This window comes from Ascaphus truei, chromosome 2, assembly GCF_040206685.1.
Source record: "Ascaphus truei isolate aAscTru1 chromosome 2, aAscTru1.hap1, whole genome shotgun sequence".
NCBI lineage: Eukaryota > Metazoa > Chordata > Amphibia > Anura > Ascaphidae > Ascaphus > Ascaphus truei.
In genome coordinates, this window is record NC_134484.1 from 474719690 (window position 1) to 474741113 (window position 21424).

Genomic DNA, 21424 nt, shown 5'->3' on the forward strand with positions numbered 1-21424 from the left:
CATCATCCCTAATCCCAAATCATTAACGGATGCAAAGTACAGGAACTTTCCCTGCTACTCATGTTAAAAATACCTCCGGTTGCTTCAATGTAGGGACACAAACACATCTTCGTGGTGTGTTTTAGATGCCGCTACAGGCAGGTTTTGTGTACTGATGACTACATGGAGACAGCATTTAGAAAGATCGCCTTTAATACAAGCAGCAATTATTGTACAGAAACAATATTACCTCCTAAAGACAAAGGGGGATATTCATTCGCTATCAGCACTATCACAGTTTCATTAATAGACCCTAAAGTGTCTCAGATTCACTAAATGGTGCTAAGCCTTAAAGCACCGTATGTCCGATTCAAATGAATGGTCCCTTAAGGCTTATCGCCTCTTACTGAATATGGCCAAGTTTGTCCCCATTTCATTTATAACTAGACTTGTTTGGTTGATAATTGTCCCTCTTCTGTCCCCTTTCCCAGGTCCTCCACCTCAGGGTCACCAAGCAAAGCGTGCCAAGCCTCTGAGACCCAGACTCGCCCATGTTATCAGGGAACGTGCCCCCAGCTGTGCCCACACCAGGGCGTTGAGCGTCGTATTGGGGACGTCTGGCTGGTGGGAGAGTGTCAGCAGTGGTCAGTCTCCAAGTTATCTCCCTGTGTCCATCAATATAATGCTCTGCTGGAGCTGGTGAACATCTCTGGGGATAAATCACGAGGAGAGCCAAGAACAAACATTATAGAGCTGCTGATCAATTCATATCATGTCCTGGTCTATAATCATTAGAAGTCGGGGACATGGTATGAACTGACCAATATATTACTATATATTACATGATATCATATAACACTATTTTATAGAATATATTATTTTATATAATGTTATATGATATCATACTATGCTGCATTATAGTACAATACAGTATAATACTGTATATAGTATGTTACAATGAGCTTACAGTGCTCTGTACATAAAGCGCAGGGGCTTGTTCAGTGCATCATTGGATCAGTTACCAGTTCTTGTTATTCAGTAATTTTGACATATCAAAAAGGTTCTAAAATATTTCCCTTCCTCTAAACCCTTCCCTCTTCCCTCTCCTCTTCTCTCTCCTCTCTCTCCTCTCCTCTCTCTCCTCTCTCTCCTCTCTCTCCTCTCCTCTCTCTCCTCTCTTTCCTCTCTCTCCTCTCTCTCCTCTCTCTCCTCTCTCTCACTTTGTCCTTCTCCCTAGTATCTGCACCCCTGAAGGAAATTACTGCCAGGACATTGAGTGTCGAGGTAAGTCCTGCACAGGCTCAGCTGATGTCTTGACATAACGCGAGTGTGACTAGTTAGTACACGTTTGCAATAGTGAATTTACCTTTAAAACAAAACTCTGAAAAACAATTGTTTCAATAAAAAAGCCAACCAGTAGCAGTACTCCGAGGGGAAGAAGAATAAACTGGTTATTCTGGCGGTTATAGGTGCAGCAATTGTTATATAGAGAGCACTCTGTTATCTCCAGACGTCTGCCATGAGGGCTCCATAACAAAATAATCCTGAGTGGTAATACTGGGAGGAATACCTCAATAAATAGGCACAACCAGTGGCCTTGGTCAATAATAATCATACTAATATTTTTTTTTAATAATAGTTCTTTATAATGGCTGGTGTTGTCAAAACGTAGAATATTTAGAAATACCTTTTCAGATTTTGTACAAGGCCACTGGGTGTGCCTAATTTGGGAGGTAATTTGGATATTGTGCATTGTCAGCCTGGCTTAGATTTCAGCCTATCTGCATTGGTCTGCAAATTGCAACCATACAGCTGGTGTGAAAGGAACGTCTCCCAGGGATCTTACAGTTCACTATGACGTTCCCATTGGTTCCTGTAGTAATATTATTGAGGACAGTTCAAACCATCAGATCTCTGTGGGTCAAACTCGTGACGGGCGAAACTGTCAATATCCGTTCCCCCGGAATTTCCCCAGCATTCCATTCAAAATCCGTTCCGCGGTGTAAAATCCGTTCCGCGGTGTAAAATCCGTTCCGCGGTGTAAAATCCGTTCCGCGGTGTAATATCCGTTCCGCGGTGTAAAATCCGATCCGCGGTGTAAAATCCGTGGACGGATTCTTCCAGTTCCAATCTGAGCGGATTAATAAAAAAATGCCATTTGGATACAATCAGCGGATAAAGAAAACCGTTAGAGGATTCTAAGATGACAATCCATGGATTTCTTTGCAATCTGGTGGAGGGTTTTAATATCCGTGGATTCGGCAAAACCGGAGGATTTTTTAAAATCCCTAACGCGTTGCATAATCCCCTTAGGAAGCACTGTTTAGTAGAGCTGGGTCCTGTGGCCTTGTTCCCCTCAGTCGAGGAGTGACCTGACACTTGTTTTTCCATCTTCCCTCAGTGGATGGAGGTTGGACTCCTTGGTCTCCATGGTCAGACTGCCCAGTGACCTGTGGTACAGGTGTGGAAATCCGTACACGGGCCTGCATCGATCCTCCCCCTCGCAACAATGGTTCAGTCTGCCAGGGCCCAGACACAGAGAGACAGGAATGTACCAATAGGCTGTGTGAAGGTGAGATGTGACGGTGTGCTCATTTCAGGAAATAGATGGCGATGGGCACAGTTTAGAAATGTTTAGCAAAATAAGTAGAATGTAATTCATTTCAGAAACAAACTTCTGTGGTGGGTCCCAAGAAAAGCCTCTTAACCTTTTCACTGCCAGAGGGGCAGAAATGTTGAATCCCATGGAGCCATTAAACACATGCTAAGTCAGGATATCTCAGGCATAGCAAGGTGGGGGGGCGAGTTGGTCCTTTTTTTCCATGTAGTAGATCACAAAGTAGGGATAAGGAGTAGGTCATGTGATAACTTGTATCGGACTAACAAATAGTGGACATGTTACAAGCTTTGAAACCTCCCAGAGACCTGATGAAGAACCCTGAGAAGTTCGACACTTGTAACATATCAGCTGCATGTTGGTGCATTATATGGTATCATACTGTACCCCCTACTCCCTCCTCTGGTATTGTACCACATGATACTTTAGAAGCGCACATAAAGTATTCTAAAACAAATCTGGGGCAATCACCAACAAGACACAGGTGCATGCTGGGTACATGCCAGGTGCATGCTGGGTACATGCTGCAACATTTCAGTGACATTTCTGCAGACAGACTAATGGCCCATCGGATTAACAGCGGGGGTCCCTGGCAGTCCCATTCAAACTGAATGGGACTGCCAGGGACCCCTGCTGTGTTAATCCAATGGGCCATTAGTCTCTGCAGAAATGTCACTGAAATGTTGCAGCATGTACCCAGCATGCACCTGGGTCTTGTTGGTGATAGCCCCAGATTTTCCAAGGCAAGTTTAAGGCAAGTGGTAGAATACTCGTCGATGCACCTGTATTAATATATACTGATAGACTGGAATAGACTGTACATTAATGATGAAAAAGAGTAGAGAGCTGGTTATTTGCTGTGTAACTTTGAATAAGAGTAGAGAGCTGTGTTATTTGCTGTGTAACTTTGAATAAGAGTAGAGAGCTGTGTTATTTGAATAATAACAAATATTCAAGTCCTGGAACATTTGGGTAACAGTGATCATAACATAGTCTCATTTTAAATAAATTATCAAAAAATAGATTTCTTGGGTTCAACAAAGACCTTAAACTTTAGAAAGGCAGATTTGAATAAACTGAGGATTAATCTACTTGTAATACACTGGGATGATGTTTTTGCAGGAAAAATGTAGAAGATAAATGGGCAGTCTTTAAAACATTGTTAGAAAAGTGCACTTATCAGTGAATACCCTTGGGTAATAAGTATAAAAGAAATAAGTCAAAACCAATGTGGCTAAAAAAACAGGTAGGGGAGGAAATGGACAAGAAGAGGAAGGCGTTTAGATTCTTTAAGTCAGAAGGGACGGAAGCATCGTATCAGCATTATAAGGAATGTAACAAAAATTGCAAAAGGGCAATCAAATTAGCAAAAATGGATAATGAAAAAAGGATTGCAATAGAAAGTAAGGTCAACCCTAAAAAGTTCTTTAAGTACCTTAATAACAAAAAAATGAGTAAAGAAAATATAGGACCCTTTCAGTGTGAGATGGGTAGGCAGATTATTGGAGATAAGGAAAAAGCTGAGATATTAAACAAATTCTTTGCCTCTGTGTTTACCAGGGAAGAATCAAGTTCAATAGTAGTGCCGCAGGAGGAAGCCACAACCTCCATTAATGAACAATTGGTTTACTGAGGAAGAAGTTCATAAGCGACTTGAAAAAATTAAAGTAAATAAGGCACCTGGCCCCGATGGCATACATCCAAGAGTTCTCAAGGAGTTAAGTTCAGTAATAGCCAAACCATTATATTTAATATTCAAGGACTCCATTTCCACCGGCTCAGTACCACAAGATTGGCGTAAAGCAGATGTGGTGCCTATATTTAAAAAGGGAGCTAGGTTACAACCTGGAAATTAAAGACCTGTAAGCCTGACTTCAATAGTAGGGAAACTACTTGAAGGTTTAATACAGGATAATATTCAGGAATACCTAATGGAAAACAAAATTATTAGTAATAGTCAGCATGGATTTATACAGGATAGATCTTGCCAAACTAACCTTATTTGTTTCTTTGAGGAGGTAAGTAGGAATTTAGACCAGGGTAGTGTTGATGTGGTCTACTTAGATTTTGCAAAGGCTTTTGATACGGTTTCACACAAGAGGTTGGTGTACAAAATAAAGAAAATTGGACTCAGTAATAATATATGCACCTGGATTGAAAACTGGTTAAAGGACAGACAACAGAGGGTTGTCATGAATGGAACTTTTTCAGGTTGGGCTAAAGTCGTGAGTGGAGTACCTCAGGGATCGGTACTGGTACCCCTGCTTTTTAACTTGTTTATTAATGACCTTGAGGTTGGGATCGAGAGCAAAGTCTCCATCTTTGCTGATGATACTAAATTGTGTAAGGTAATAGAATCAGAGCAGGATGTAATTTCTCTTCAGAAGGACTTGGAGAGACTGGAAACGTGGGCAGGTAAATGGCAAATGAGGTTTAATACAGATAAATGTAAGGTTATGCATTTGGGATGCAAGAATAAAAAGGCGACTTACAAATTAAATGGAGATATATTGGGGGAATCCTTGATGGAGAAGGATTTAGGAGTGCTTGTAGACTGCAGGCTTAACAATAGTGCCCAATGTCATGCAATAGCTGCAAAGACAAACAAGATCTTATCTTGTATCAAACGGGCAATGGATGGAAGGGAAGTAAACATAATTATGCCCCTTTCAAAGCACTAGTAAGACCAAGAATATGGAGTACAATTTTGGGCACCAATCCTAAGAAAAGACATTTTGGAACTAGAGAGAGTGCAGAGAAGGGCCACCAAATTAATAAAGGGGATGGACAATCTAACTTATGATGAGAGGCTAGCTAAATTAGATTTATTTACATTAGAAAAGAGGCGTCTAAGAGGGGATATGATAACTATATACAAATATATTCGGGGACAATACAAGGAGCTTTCAAAATAACTATTCATCCCACGGGCAGTACTAAGGACTCGGGGCCATCCCTTAAGGTTGGAGGAAAGGAAATTTCACCAGCAACAAAGGAAAGGGTTCTTTACAGTAAGGGCAGTTAAAATGTGGAATTCATTACCCATGGAGACTGTGATGGCAGATACAATAGATTTGTTCAAAAAAAGGTTGGACATCTTTTTAGATGGGAAAGGTATACAGGGATATACCAAATAAGTATACATGGGAAGGATGTTGATCCAGAGATTAATCCAATTGCCAATTCTTGGAGTCAGGAAGGAATTTATTTTTCCCCTTAATGGGTTTTTTTGGTTGCCTTCCTCTGGATCAATAAGTAAGTATAGATAAAGGATAAAGTATCTGTTGTCTAAATTTAGCATAAGTTGAACTTGATGGACCTATGTCTTTTTTCAACCTCATCTACTATTTAACTATGTAACTATGTAAATCCATGGCATATTAAGACCAGGAATGGAGTAACATGTGACACTAAAGTGACCCAATGTGATCCAGTCTGATGGAATTGTGGTTGTACTTCGGCTTCCAAAAGCCCCTCAAATTCCCTGTTTTATACCAGGTGAGTAGGGAAATGTAACTAATGCAGAGTCTCCTCCAGACTGAATCATGCACAGCCAGAGCAGGTGTGATCCAACAGTTACATGTCAACATGGAAATACTATGCTTCCAAAGGGAACCATCATTCAAAACAGTCATTGTAATCAGTGATCGTGTTTATCAGTGTTTGCCTCTGTTATGTAAGCCTGAACATACATGAAAACAAGATGTACATGCCAACTAAAGCCACGTTAAATAGGGCATGAGCGCTAGCTGATTTAATGCGCTCATCTACTTAGTATTAAGGGTTTTCACCTTACACTTTGAGTATTCTATTATTAATTGTATCAGCAATTTGTGATTAAATTGATGATATTGGGGACTGAACATGCCCTGTCCTGGCCTGAGAAGATAACTGAGAACAATGCCACTGAATGCGGGCAGCCCGGCTTACACACTGGTGTCCTGGTCACCTTGGGCAGATCACTTTATCTGCCTGTGCCTCACACACCAAAATTAGATTGTAAGCTCTACGGGGCAGGGACTCGTGCCTGGAAAATTCTATATTAAGTGAGTGGTAGACTGTCAGTGCTCTATCAGTAAAACAATGTATTATTTAATATTTCCAGGTGCTATACAGAACATCGCAGACATTGTCATTGGTACATCTCAGTAAAACATACTGATATATAAATATGTATGGCTCAATATTTTAGCATAAATACATTGCTATCGCATAATAATATGAAGGTATCTCACCCCTGTGGTGCCTCAAAGTGATGGAAGGAAGGCCCTGTATACACCTTCCGGCGGCTCAGTGATGTAATACAGCAGTTTGACCTGCAGGTGGTTGGTGTGACTGGTCAGACTGGAGCCCATGTTCTCGGACCTGTGGCACAGGCATAAGCAGCCGGACATGGAGGTGTGACTGTCCTGTCCTCGAGTCCCCGGACTTGCCGTGCAATAGCAGTGAGCGTGTGGATACGGGCGCGTGCTACACACAGCCGTGTGAAGGTAGGGACTGGAGGAGAGATGTGAGGGGGAGAACAGCCAGATAAAACCGTTCGAGGGAGAGATAAGAGAGAGACCGGAGAGAGATGAGTACACCACACACAGTATCAGGTGTAATGTGTCGTTGAAAACACAGGATGGACAGAAACTTAGAAGTGAAGAGATATACACATTTAATTCTGTGAAGCCTCAGAATAGGGACCTCTATCTCTCCTTGTGCGGTCAGATCTGTAGATGTCTAGCCCCACCAAAATAAGGTCTATCTCTCCTTGTGCGGTCAGATCTGTCCATGTCTAGTCCCACCAAAATAAGGTATATCTGTCCTTGTGCGGTCAGATCTGTCCATGTCTAGTCCCACCAAAATAAGGTCTATCTGTCCTTGTGCGGTCAGATCTGTCCATGTCTAATCCCACCAAAATAAGGTCTATCTGTCCTTGTGCGGTCAGATCTGTCCATGTCTAATCCCACCAAAATAAGGTCTATCTGTCCTTGTGCGGTCAGATCTGTCCATGTCTAGTCCCACCAAAATAAGGTCTATCTGTCCTTGTGTGGTCAGATCTGTCCATGTCTAGTCCCACCAAAATAAGGTCTATATGTCCTTGTGCGGTCAGATCTGTCCATGTCTAGTCCCACCAAAATAAGGTATATCTGTCCTTGTGTGGTCAGATCTGTCCATGTCTAGTCCCACCAAAATAAGGTATATCTGTTCTTGTGTGGTCAGATCTGTCCATGTCTAGTCCCACCAAAATAAGGTCTATCTGTCCTTGTGTGGTCAGATTTGTCCATGTCTAGTCCCACCAAAATAAGGTCTATCTGTCCTTGTGCGGTCAGATCTGTCCATGTCTAATCCCACCAAAATAAGGTCTATCTGTCCTTGTGCGGTCAGATCTGTCCATGTCTAGTCTCACCAAAATAAGGTCGATCTGTCCTTGTGCGGTCAGATCTGTCCATGTCTAATCCCACCAAAATAAGGTCTATCTGTCCTTGTGCGTTCAGATCTGTCCATGTCTAGTCTCACCAAAATAAGGTCGATCTGTCCTTGTGCGGTCAGATCTGTCCATGTCTAATCCCACCAAAATAAGGTCTATCTGTCCTTGTGCGGTCAGATCTGTCCATGTCTAGTCTCACCAAAATAAGGTCTATCTGTCCTTGTGCGGTCAGATCTGTCCATGTCTAGTCTCTGTGTGTGTTTGTGCGGTCAGATCTGTCCATGTCTAGTCCCACCAAAATAAGGTCTATCTGTCCTTGTGCGGTCAGATCTGTCCATGTCTAGTCTCTGTGTGTGTTTGTGCGGTCAGATCTGTCCATGTCTAGTCCCACCAAAATAAGGTCGATCTGACCTTGTGCGGTCAGATCTGTACATGTTCTCTCATTCCTCCCTCTCCTCCCCCTCATCCTTCTTCTCTTTCTCCAGGGAGCTGCTCCTGGGGGCCATGGAGTGAATGGACCAACTGTTCCTGTCACTCTCTGCTCCAGTACCGCTACAGAGACCAGCAGGACCCGAGTTATGGGAGAGAAACGTGCGAGAAGCTGGGGAGTGAAGTCCAAGCTTGTAACCTGTCCCAATGCTCTGGTGAGAGGGACAGTTACTGGTCACCTTATGTGTGGACTCATGGACCTATTGTCATGGACCTGTCACTGTTACCTTATAAGACTGGGACAGTACATACACATCAGTCACCTATCACAAGCTCTTCATATGCACAGTATCAGTCTGTCACTGTCAGACTATAATCGTCATGGGCATCCTATTCTCATGTCACTGTCACCCTATAATATTACTGTCACCCTATAATATTACTGCCTCTATAATGATATTACTGTCACACTATAGTGCTATTACTGTCACTCTATAATGATATAACTGTCACTCTATAGTGCTATTACTGTCACTCTATAATATTACTGTCACTCTATAATGATATTACTGTTACACTATAATGATATTACTGTCACTCTATAGTGCTATTACTGTCACTCTATAATGATATAACTGTCACTCTATAGTGCAATTACTGTCATTCTATAATGATATTACTGTCACTCTATAGTGATATTACTGTCACTCTATAGTGATATTACTGTCACTCTATAATGATATTACTGTCACTCTATAATGATATTACTGTCACTCTATAGTGCTATTACTGTCACTCTATAATATTACTGTCACTATAATGATATAACTGTCACACTAGCACTAATACTATCACTCTATAGTACTATTACTATAGTACTATTACTGTCACACTATAGTGCTATTACTGTCACTCTATAGTGCTATTACTGTCACTCTATAATATTACTATCACTCTATAGTGCTATTACTGTCACTCTATAGTGCTATTACTGTCACCCTACAGTAATATTACTGTCACCCTATAGTGCTATTACTGTCACTCTATAGTGCTATTACTGTCACTCTATAGTGCTATTACTGTCACCCTATAGTTCTATTACTGTCACTCTATAGTGCTATTACTGTCACTCTATAGTGCTATTACTGTCACTCTATAGTGCTATTACTGTCACTCTATAATATTACTATCACTCTGTAGTGCTATTACTGTCACCCTATAGTGCTATTACTGTCACCCTATAGTGCTATTACTGTCACCCTATAGTAATATTACTGTCACTCTATAATGCTATTAATGTCACCCTATAGTGCTATTACTGTCACCCTATAGTGCTATTACTGTCACCCTATAGTGCTATTACTGTCACCCTATAGTGCTATTACTGTCACCCTATAGTGCTATTACTGTCACCCTACAGTAATATTACTGTCACCCTATAGTGCTATTACTGTCACTCTATAGTGCTATTACTGTCACTCTATAGTGCTATTACTGTCACCCTATAGTGCTATTACTGTCACTCTATAGTGCTATTACTGTCACTCTATAGTGCTATTACTGTCACTCTATAGTGCTATTACTGTCACTCTATAATATTACTATCACTCTGTAGTGCTATTACTGTCACCCTATAGTGCTATTACTGTCACCCTATAGTGCTATTACTGTCACCCTATAGTAATATTACTGTCACTCTATAATGCTATTAATGTCACCCTATAGTGCTATTACTGTCACCCTATAGTGCTATTACTGTCACCCTATAGTGCTATTACTGTCACCCTATAGTGCTATTACTGTCACCCTATAGTGCTATTACTGTCACCCTATAGTGCTATTACTGTCACTCTATAGTGCTATTACTGTCACTCTATAGTGCTATTACTGTTACTCTATAGTGCTATTATGTCACCCTATAGTGCTATTACTGTCACCCTATAGTAATATTACTGTCACCCTATAGTGCTATTACTGTCACCCTATAGTGCTATTACTGTCACCCTATAGTGCTATTACTATCACCCTATAGTGCTATTACTGTCACCCTATAGTGCTATTACTGTCACTGTCCCCCCCTTCACTCGCAGAGTTAAGCTGTCAGCCCCCCTTTGAGTTCAGCTCGTGCGGCTCTCCCTGCGATGGACTTTGCTCTGCCAGACAGAACCCCGAGATCTGCCTCGATGTGCCCAAGTGCCAGCCTGGCTGTTACTGCCCACAGGTGAGTCCCTGTGTATAACCCAGCCTGGCTGTTACTGCCCACAGGTGAGTCCCTGTGTATAACCCAGCCTGGCTGTTACTGCCCACAGGTGAGTCCCTGTGTATAACCCAGCCAGGCTGTTACTGCCCACAGGTGAGTCCCTGTGTATAACCCAGCCTGGCTGTTACTGCCCACAGGTGAGTCCCTGTGTCTAACCCAGCCAGGCTGTTACTGCCCACAGGTGAGTCCCTGTGTGTAACCCAGCCTGGCTGTTACTGCCCACAAGTGAGTCCCTGAGTATAACCCAGCCTGGCTGTTACTGCCCACAGGTGAGTCCCTGTGTATAACCCAGCCTGGCTGTTACTGCCCACAGGTGAGTCCCTGAGTATAACCCAGCCTGGCTGTTACTGCCCACAGGTGAGTCCCTGTGTCTAACCCAGCCTGGCTGTTACTGCCCACAGGTGAGTCCCTGAGTATAACCCAGCCAGGCTGTTACTGCCCACAGGTGAGTCCCTGTGTGTAACCCAGCCTGGCTGTTACTGCCCACAAGTGAGTCCCTGAGTATAACCCAGCCTGGCTGTTACTGCCCACAGGTGAGTCCCTGTGTATAACCCAGCCTGGCTGTTACTGCCCACAGGTGAGTCCCTGAGTATAAACCAGCCTGGCTGTTACTGCCCACAGGTGAGTCCCTGTGTCTAACCCAGCCTGGCTGTTACTGCCCACAAGTGAGTCCCTGAGTATAACCCAGCCTGGCTGTTACTGCCCACAGGTGAGTACTCATGTATAACCCAGCCTGGCTGTTACTGCCCACAGGTAAGTCCCTGTGTATAACCCAGCCTGGCTGTTACTGCCCACAGGTGAATCCCTGTGTATAACCCAGCCTGGCTGTTACTGCCCACAGGTGAGTCCCTGTGTATAACCCAGCCTGGCTGTTACTGCCAACAGGTGAGTCCCTGTGTATAACCCAGCCTGGCTGTTACTGCCCACAGGTAAGTCCCTGTGTATAACCCAGCCTGGCTGTTACTGCCCACAGGTGAGTCCCTGTGTAAAACCCAGCCTGGCTGTTACTGCCCACAGGTGAGTCCCTGAGTATAACCCAGCCTGGCTGTTACTGCCCACAGGTGAGTCCCTGTGTAAAACCCAGCCTGGCTGTTACTGCCCACAGGTGAGTCCCTGTGTATAACCCAGCCTGGCTGTTACTGCCCACAGGTGAGTCCCTGTGTAAAACCCAGCCTGGCTGTTACTGCCCACAGGTGAGTCCCTGTGTATAACCCAGCCTGGCTGTTACTGCCCACAGGTGAGTACTCACGTATAACTTTCCCAGGGAACATAAGCCAAGGGAGGTGCTTTGGTGACAATACCCAATGGTTAATAAGTGCTGGGCATGTTCTTAATGAAGCAGTGACTTATAACAGCAGCTCCTGTGCATGAGATCTGCCTCTGTTAGAGGGCTGTGTATAACACACAGAGCCTGGTTTTGGCAGCGTTGCGGCATGTTCTTTACTTCAATGCGCTCTGTAATGAGATGTCCCAATATACAGACTTCCTGCTCTCTGCTCCCCCCAGCACGTACACCTCACTCCTTCACTCTAATTCCTGATGAGATGTCCCAATATACAGACTTCCTGCTCTCTGCTCTCCCCAGCACGTACACCTCACTCCTTCACTCTCATTCCTGATGAGATGTCCCAATATACAGACTTCCTGCTCTCCCCAACACGGACACCTCACTCCTTCACTCTCATTCCTGATCAGATATCCCAATATACAGACTTCCTGCTCTCTGCTCCCCCCAGCACGGACACCTCACTCCTTCACTCTCATTCCTGATCAGATATCCCAATATACAGACTTGCTGCTCCCCCCAGCACGGACACCTCACTCCTTCACTCTAATTCCTGATGAGATGTCCCAATATACAGACTTCCTGCTCTCTGCTCCCCCCAGCACGGACACCTCACTCCTTCACTCTCATTCCTGATCAGATATCCCAATATACAGACTTGCTGCTCTCCCCAGCACGGACACCTCATTCCTTCACTCTAATTCCTGATCAGATATCCCAATATACAGACTTCCTGCTCTCTGCTCTCCCCAGCACGGACACCTCACTCCTTCACTCTCATTCCTGATCAGATATCCCAATATACAGACTTCCTGCTCTCCCCAGCACGGACACCTCACTCCTTCACTCTCATTCCTGATGAGATGTCCCAATATACAGACTTCCTGCTCTCTGCTCTCCCCAGCACGGACACCTCACTCCTTCACTCTAATTCCTGATGAGATGTCCCAATATACAGACTTCCTGCTCTCCCCAGCACGGACACCTCACTCCTTCACTCTCATTCCTGATGAGATGTCCCAATATACAGACTTCCTGCTCTCCCCAGCACGGACACCTCACTCCTTCACTCTCATTCCTGATGAGATGTCCCAATATACAGACTTCCTGCTCTCTGCTCTCCCCAGCACGGACACCTCACTCCTTCACTCTAATTCCTGATCAGATATCCCAATATACAGACTTCCTGCTCTCTGCTCCCCCCAGCACGGACACCTCACTCCTTCACTCTCATTCCTGATCAGATATCCCAATATACAGACTGCCTGCTCTCTGCTCTCCCCAGCATGGACACCTCACTCCTTCACTCTCATTCCTGATGAGATGTCCCAATATACAGACTTCCTGCTCTCCCCAGCACGGACACCTCACTCCTTCACTCTAATTCCTGATGAGATGTCCCAATATACAGACTTCCTGCTCTCTGCTCTTCCCAGCACGGACACCTCACTCCTTCACTCTAATTCCTGATGAGATGTCCCCAATATACAGACTTCCTGCTCTCTGCTCTCCCCAGCACGGACACCTCACTCCTTCACTCTCATTCCTGATCCGATATCCCAATATACAGACTTCCTGCTCTCTGCTCTCCCCAGCACGTACACCTCACTCCTTCACTCTCATTCCTGATGAGATGTCCCAATATACAGACTTCCTGCTCTCTGCTCTCCCCAGCACGGACACCTCACTCCTTCACTCTAATTCCTGATGAGATGTCCCAATATACAGACTGCCTGCTCTCTGCTCTCCCCAGCACGGACACCTCACTCCTTCACTCTCATTCCTGATGAGATGTCCCAATATACAGCCTTCCTGCTCTCCCCAGCACGTACACCTCACTCCTTCACTCTCATTCCTGATGAGATGTCCCAATATACAGACTTCCTGCTCTCTGCTCTCCCCAGCACGGACACCTCACTCCTTCACTCTCATTCCTGATCAGATATCCCAATATACAGACTTCCAGCTCTCTGCTCCCCCCAGCACGGACACCTCACTCCTTCACTCTCATTCCTGATCAGATATCCCAATATACAGACTTCCTGCTCTCTGCTCTCCCCAGCACAGACACCTCACTCCTTCACTCTCATTCCTGATCAGATATCCCAATATACAGACTTCCTGCTCTCTGCTCTCCCCAGCACAGACACCTCACTCCTTCACTCTCATTCCTGATGAGATGTCCCAATATATAGACTTCCTGCTCTCTGCTCTCCCCAGCACGGACACCTCACTCCTTCACTCTAATTCCTGATGAGATGTCCCAATATACAGACTTCCTGCTCTCTGCTCCCCCCAGCACGTACACCTCACTCCTTCACTCTCATTCCTGATGAGATGTCCCAATATACAGACTTCCTGCTCTCCCCAGCACGTACACCTCACTCCTTCACTCTCATTCCTGATGAGATGTCCCAATATACAGACTGCCTGCTCCCCCCAGCACGGACACCTCACTCCTTCACTCTCATTCCTGATGAGATGTCCCAATATACAGACTTCCTGCTCTCTGCTCCCCCCAGCACGGACACCTCACTCCTTCACTCTCATTCCTGATCAGATATCCCAATATACAGACTTCCTGCTCTCTGCTCTCCCCAGCACGGACACCTCACTCCTTCACTCTCATTCCTGATGAGATGTCCCAATATACAGACTTCCTGCTCTCTGCTCTCCCCAGCACGGACACCTCACTCCTTCACTCTAATTCCTGATGAGATGTCCCCAATATACAGACTTCCTGCTCTCTGCTCTCCCCAGCACGGACACCTCACTCCTTCACTCTAATTCCTGATGAGATGTCCCCAATATACAGACTTCCTGCTCTCCCCAGCACGTACACCTCACTCCTTCACTCTCATTCCTGATCCGATATCCCAATATACAGACTTCCTGCTCTCTGCTCTCCCCAGCACGGACACCTCACTCCTTCACTCTCATTCCTGATGAGATGTCCCAATATACAGACTTCCTGCTCTCTGCTCTCCCCAGCACGTACACCTCACTCCTTCACTCTCATTCCTGATGAGATGTCCCAATATACAGACTTCCTGCTCTCTGCTCTCCCCAGCACGGACACCTCACTCCTTCACTCTCATTCCTGATGAGATGTCCCAATATACAGACTTCCTGCTCTCTGCTCTCCCCAGCACGGACACCTCACTCCTTCACTCTCATTCCTGATGAGATGTCCCAATATACAGACTTCCTGCTCTCCCCAGCACGTACACCTCACTCCTTCACTCTCATTCCTGATGAGATGTCCCAATATACAGACTGCCTGCTCCCCCCAGCACGGACACCTCACTCCTTCACTCTCATTCCTGATCAGATATCCCAATATACAGACTTCCTGCTCTCTGCTCTCCCCAGCACGGACACCTCACTCCTTCACTCTAATTCTTAATGAGATATCCCAATATACAGACTTCCTGCTCTCTGCTCTCCCCAGCACGGACACCTCACTCCTTCACTCTCATTCCTGATGAGATATCCCAATATACAGACTTCCAGCTCTCTGCTCCCCCCAGCACGGACACCTCACTCCTTCACTCTCATTCCTGATCCGATATCCCAATATACAGACTTCCTGCTCTCTGCTCTCCCCAGCACAGACACCTCACTCCTTCACTCTCATTCCTGATGAGATGTCCCAATATACAAACTTCCTGCTCTCTGCTCTCCCCAGCACGGACACCTCACTCCTTCACTCTCATTCCTGATGTGATGTCCCAATATACAGACTTCCTGCTCTCTGCTCCCCCCAGCACGGACACCTCACTCCTTCACTCTCATTCCTGATGTGATGTCCCAATATACAGACTTCCTGCTCTCCCCAGAACGGACACCTCACTCCTTCACTCTCATTCCTGATGAGATATCCCAATATACAGACTTCCTGCTCTCTGCTCTCCCCAGCACGTACACCTCACTCCTTCACTCTCATTCCTGATGAGATGTCCCAATATACAGACTTCCTGCTCTCCCCAGAACGGACACCTCACTCCTTCACTCTCATTCCTGATGAGATATCCCAATATACAGACTTCCTGCTCTCTGCTCCCCCCAGCACGTACACCTCACTCCTTCACTCTAATTCCTGATCAGATATCCCAATATACAGACTTCCTGCTCTCTGCTCCCCCCAGCACGGACACCTCACTCCTTCACTCTCATTCCTGATGAGATGTCCCAATATACAGAATTCCTGCTCTCCCCAGAACGGACACCTCATTCCTTCACTCCAATTCCTGATGAGATGTCCCAATATACAGACTGCCTGCTCTCTGCTCCCCCCAGCACGGACACCTCACTCCTTCACTCTAATTCCTGATGAGATGTCCCCAATATACAGACTTCCTGCTCTCCCCAGCACGTACACCTCACACCTTCACTCTAATTCCTGATGAGATATCCCAATATACAGACTTCCTGCTCTCTGCTCTCCCCAGCACGGACACCTCACTCCTTCACTCTAATTCCTGATGAGATGTCCCAATATACAGACTTCCTGCTCTCTGCTCCCCCCAGCACGTACACCTCACTCCTTCACTCTCATTCCTGATGAGATGTCCCAATATACAGACTTCCTGCTCTCTGCTCCCCCCAGCACGTACACCTCACTCCTTCACTCTCATTCCTGATGAGATGTCCCCAATATACAGACTTCCTGCTCTCTGCCCCCCCCAGCACAGACACCTCACTCCTTCACTCTAATTCCTGATGAGATGTCCCCAATATATAGACTTCCTGCTCTCCTCAGCACAGACACCTCACTCCTTCACTCTAATTCCTGAGATATTTAGGGCCTCATTCAGGTAGCTTCGATGAGTTTGCTGCGATCCCGTACGGCTTGGCATGTTCCCGCCGAACAGTTTGAGATTTGAGTTATCACGTTATTCAGAAAGAATCTGAAGCCCTCACAAATGGCAGGAAAATGCCTAAACCACTCGAAACAGCAGAAAAACTCATCTCGGCCTCTCAAGGTTCTCCCCGTGCGATCTGGCTCAGCTGCATAGAGAGCTGCCCAGGGGAGCCTCCTCTCCCTGCACAAATCTCACAGGCAGTCGCCTGGTTTTAATAAATCCACTAAGGCAATGAAGGGGTTAAACCTGAATAGTATGTTTATTGGGGGCAGAGGGGGTGGATGAAGGGGCTAGTTGCCCAGCGTTGGTGGTTAGGCCTTCCGGGAAGGTTGCGGGAGTGATTAAGGCCTTCACTATCATTGCGGTGGGAACCGCTATGGTAATGAAGGTGTTAACAACTCCCGCTACCCACTCGGTAGGCCTAACCACCTACCCTTGGGCACCTACCTCTTTTCCCAATCCCTCTACACCCATGAAACATTCAAAACACAACAACCTTAATACCCTCCTCCTCTACCCCCAACAAGCCCCCCAACTCATACAGTACAGTAATGGGCAAACTTACTATTATCCAGATATGGATAATAGCTCATTTGCCCATTCAAAATAGAACAATATACAGCAGCATAAAGTAAATAAAACTTCTACTTACCCCTGCCAGGAAGGGTTTCCTCATCACCATACTCCAGGTCCATGTCCTCCGTTGGCAGGAACACAACTAGAAAAAATACAATCTAATGCCCCTAACCCCTTAAACACCTTAGTGATTAGTTACCGCTATAGTAATTAAGGGGTTACCCCACCTCCCCTGCTACCCACCTGGGAGGCCTAACCACCCACCCCGGCACAAGTACCCCCACCCTCTACCCATTGATTGGCACAGTGGTACATCACATCCATATAATACAGTAGAGGCAACGTTTATTCTAACATTTGCCGTAAACTAGCCGGGTTACATTCTGGGTATGTGCTGGGTATGTGCTGGGTGTGTGCTGGGTGTGTGCTGGGTATGTGCTGGGTATGTGCTGGGTATGTGCTGGGTATGTGCTGGGTGTGTGCTGGGTGTGTGCTGGGTGTGTGCTGGGTATGTGCTGGGTATGTTCTGGGCTAGTTTGAGGCACGTTTAAGGCATTTCTGCATTGACTAACGACCCATAGGATTAACACAGCAGGGATCCCTGGCAGTCCAATTCAGTTTGAATGGGACTGCCAGGGACCCCCGCTGTTAATCTGATAGGCCATTAATCAATGCAGAAATGCTGGGGCTAGTTTAAGGAAAGTTTAAGGCATGTATTCAGAATGTACCTGGGTGTTTCCTGGGTTTTTTGGGGAATTGCCACTGGTTTTTGTTCGAATAAGAGTTGCCTCTACTGTATGTATGTATGTCTTTATTTATATAGCGCCATTAATGTACATAGCGCTTCATATGGGCATGATAAGCCCACACTATAGCAGTCAATGTGCAACATTAAAAAAAATCAACAGGCCCAAAAATACACAACAATTAACTCAAAACAATAAACAGAAATAGAAAACATAACCATTCATTCAAAACAAACATTTGCCAAAAAATACATTGTCTGTCACTGTTTTAAGCTACAGTATATTGTTTTATTTTGACTGGGCAAATGAGCTATTATCCATATCTGGGTAATATTAATGTATGTACTTTGTGTTGGGGGTGGGGGGGTTATTGGGAGTAGAGGAGGTGGGTATTAGGGTTGTTGTGTTTTTTAATGTTTATTGTGGGTAGCGGGGGGGGGGGGGGTGCGAAGGTGGTATTTGGCCCTTGGTGGGTGTTTATACCTACCGTGTGGGTAGCGGGAGGGTTAACCCTTTCATTGCCTTAGCGGTTTGCCGCTAAGGTAATGAAGTTGCCTATAAATGCCTTTTTATTGCACCGGATTTGTGCCGGGGGTCCCCAGTGCTGGTATTAATGTGTATCCGCGCAGGAAAAATTCCTTTTTTTCTAAGTCCTGCTCGCAGATCCCATCTCCCCAGTCTTGGGCTTTGATAAACCCGCAATTCTAGAGCTCCGATATTCTAATCGATATTCTAATCGGAGCTACTAGAATAACGTGATTTCCGGAAAAGTGCGATTTCCAGATGTTTTGCTGCTCCCGGGCGATGTGTTTGGCCAGTAGCGAGATATCGCCCAAAAATGCTTTCCTCGTGCGATTTAACCAACTTATCAAGGCTTTCTGAATACCTACCTGCTGTAGCAAAACGTTGCGATAGCTGCTCAAAATCCCTGATGAGTTGGTTATCGAAGCTACTAGAATGAGGCCCTTACTGATTTGCATTACTATGTTACACTAACCATTTGCATCACATTAATTAACATTTGTATATCCAGCCTTCCTATGATGTGAGCTGTGCTATTTCATTTACTTCTTGTAAAACAAAAGTGTCTGAAGCAGGGACCGGCGTGCTTCTGAAAACCTGCACTCTTTGTAGGCACCAGTTAGCCATTAAAAGGTATCACTTTTCCCTTTATTGCGTTCTTTTTTATTATTATTATTACAAACGTTTTATTTTGCTGCCTATGCGATGGGCAAACAAGGCACCATCCTCTATCTGTGTCTATACTGTTATAACAGCGAGATAAAGGGAAGACGCTTGATGATGGGATAATCATACAGTTCCCACCTGAGCAATCAGTATGGGGGATGATGATGATGATGTTGATGATGATGATAACTGACTGACCTCTCTGAGTGCACAAGGGTGATACTGTAGATTTGGGTGGCAGTGACCAGCCCTACCGGTCCTGAAATAACTTTCTCGTTCCCTCGGCACACGGATTGATTCCTAACTGGCTCCAGTAGGATTTCCATATGCTTCGCGCACGTTTGGTGAAAATGACCGACTTTCGCTGCGGAACACGAGCACTTGAAAAAATGTCACAAAGAAAATGCCAAAACCATGAACGTGTCTATTCCTGTGCAGGAAAACCCCTCTAATACGCAGGGGGCGAAACAAGGAGGGTTACAAACAGGGGATTTTAGAAAACATTACACACCATTATATTATCGCGGATAAAAGAAAACCAGAAAAACTCTATGGTACCGAGTGCAGCAAATGTAATACTCCCAGGAGTTTACCAACATATCTGGCACAGGTCGCCAACCTGCAGATACACCGGGGTCACATGGTACCTGGGTACATTGGCAGGCTAAGGGGTCACATGGTACGTGGGTACATTGGCAGGCTAAGGGGTCACATGGTACCTGGGTACATTGGCAGGCTAAGGGACAACATGGTACCTGGGTACATTGGCAGGCTAAGGGGCAACATGGTACCTGGGTACATTGGCAGGCTAAGGGGCAACATGGTACCTGGGTACATTGGCAGGCTAAGGGGTCACATGGTACCTGGGTACATTGGCAGGCTAAGGGGCAACATGGTACCTGGGTACATTGGCAGGCTAAGGGGTAACATGGTACCTGGGTACATTGGAAGGCTAAGGGGCAACATGGTACCTGGGTACATTGGCAGGCTAAGGGGTCACATGGTACCTGGGTACATTGGCAGGCTACGGGGTCACATGGTACCTGGGTACATTGGCAGGCTAAGGGGTCACATGGTACCTGGGTACATTGGCAGGCTAAGGGGCCACATGGTACCTGGGTACATGGGCAGGCTAAGGGGCCACATGGTACCTGGGTACATGGGCAGGCTAAGGGGCAACATGAATGACGCTTGTTTGCCTATTTTGCTCAAAGATTTCCACGTTACATAGAGCCCTCAGCACAGGGGGGATCATCTCCAGTCCTCAAGCCCCCCCAACAGGTGAGGTTTTCAGAATATTCCTGCTTCAGCACAGGTGTCTCAATCAGAGGCTCACTCGTGGACTGAGCCTCTGATTGAGCCACCTGTGCTGAAGCAGGGACTGATTGAGCCACCTGAGCTGAAGCTGGGATATCCTGGAAACCTGACCTGTTGAGGGGGGGGGGGCGAGGATGCTTGAGGACTGGAGTGGAGCGCCCCCTATCTTAGCATGTAGTTATTACTAAAGTTCCCCTCATTGCCTCAGTTCTGCGCCAGAACTAATGTTTTTGGGGCTTGATTCTCAGGGCTTGTTGGAGCAGACCGGAGAATGTGTCCGTGCGTCAGAGTGCGGCTGTCTGTACGTCGCCCAGTCAGACAGCGCGGCATCACCAGAGACGCTGTACCTACCCCCAGGACACACCGTGCGCACGGGATGCCGGGAGTGGTGAGTGTGGGGGGTCTCCCATCTCTTCTGTGTGTCTAATAGGAGCAATTACCTGTTATATGTGTATGGTGTATATCAGGGGTGGGCAACCTATTTTTCAATGTAGCCACAGGTGTGCGAATGGGAAGTGAAAATAGCCACACCGTTTAAAAATAGAGGTATTATGTTGCGCATTCGAAAATGTAAAACACACACTGTTCAAAACATGAACACTTTGACTACTCAGTTACAACTGCGTCAGACGCAAACGATGAAAATGGTTCAAATTGAAATTGTAAGACCATCATCATCATCATCATCATCTCGTTTCCCCCCTCATCATCAAATCATCTCACCCCCCCTCATCCCCCCACCACCG

General features: G+C 45.8%; 1 protein-coding gene across 1 annotated transcript in view; it reads left to right on the top strand.

Moving 5' to 3' along the window:
- Window positions 1-21424, top strand: part of LOC142488297 (SCO-spondin-like) — a 403111-nt gene that overhangs the window by 322508 nt on the left and 59179 nt on the right. Inside the window, exons 94-100 of the mRNA XM_075588669.1 lie at window positions 471-623; window positions 1217-1263; window positions 2381-2551; window positions 6919-7086; window positions 8498-8656; window positions 10532-10662; window positions 20927-21066. Of these exons, the coding sequence (XP_075444784.1) occupies window positions 471-623; window positions 1217-1263; window positions 2381-2551; window positions 6919-7086; window positions 8498-8656; window positions 10532-10662; window positions 20927-21066 (969 nt within the window). The remainder of the gene's footprint in view (window positions 1-470; window positions 624-1216; window positions 1264-2380; window positions 2552-6918; window positions 7087-8497; window positions 8657-10531; window positions 10663-20926; window positions 21067-21424) is intronic.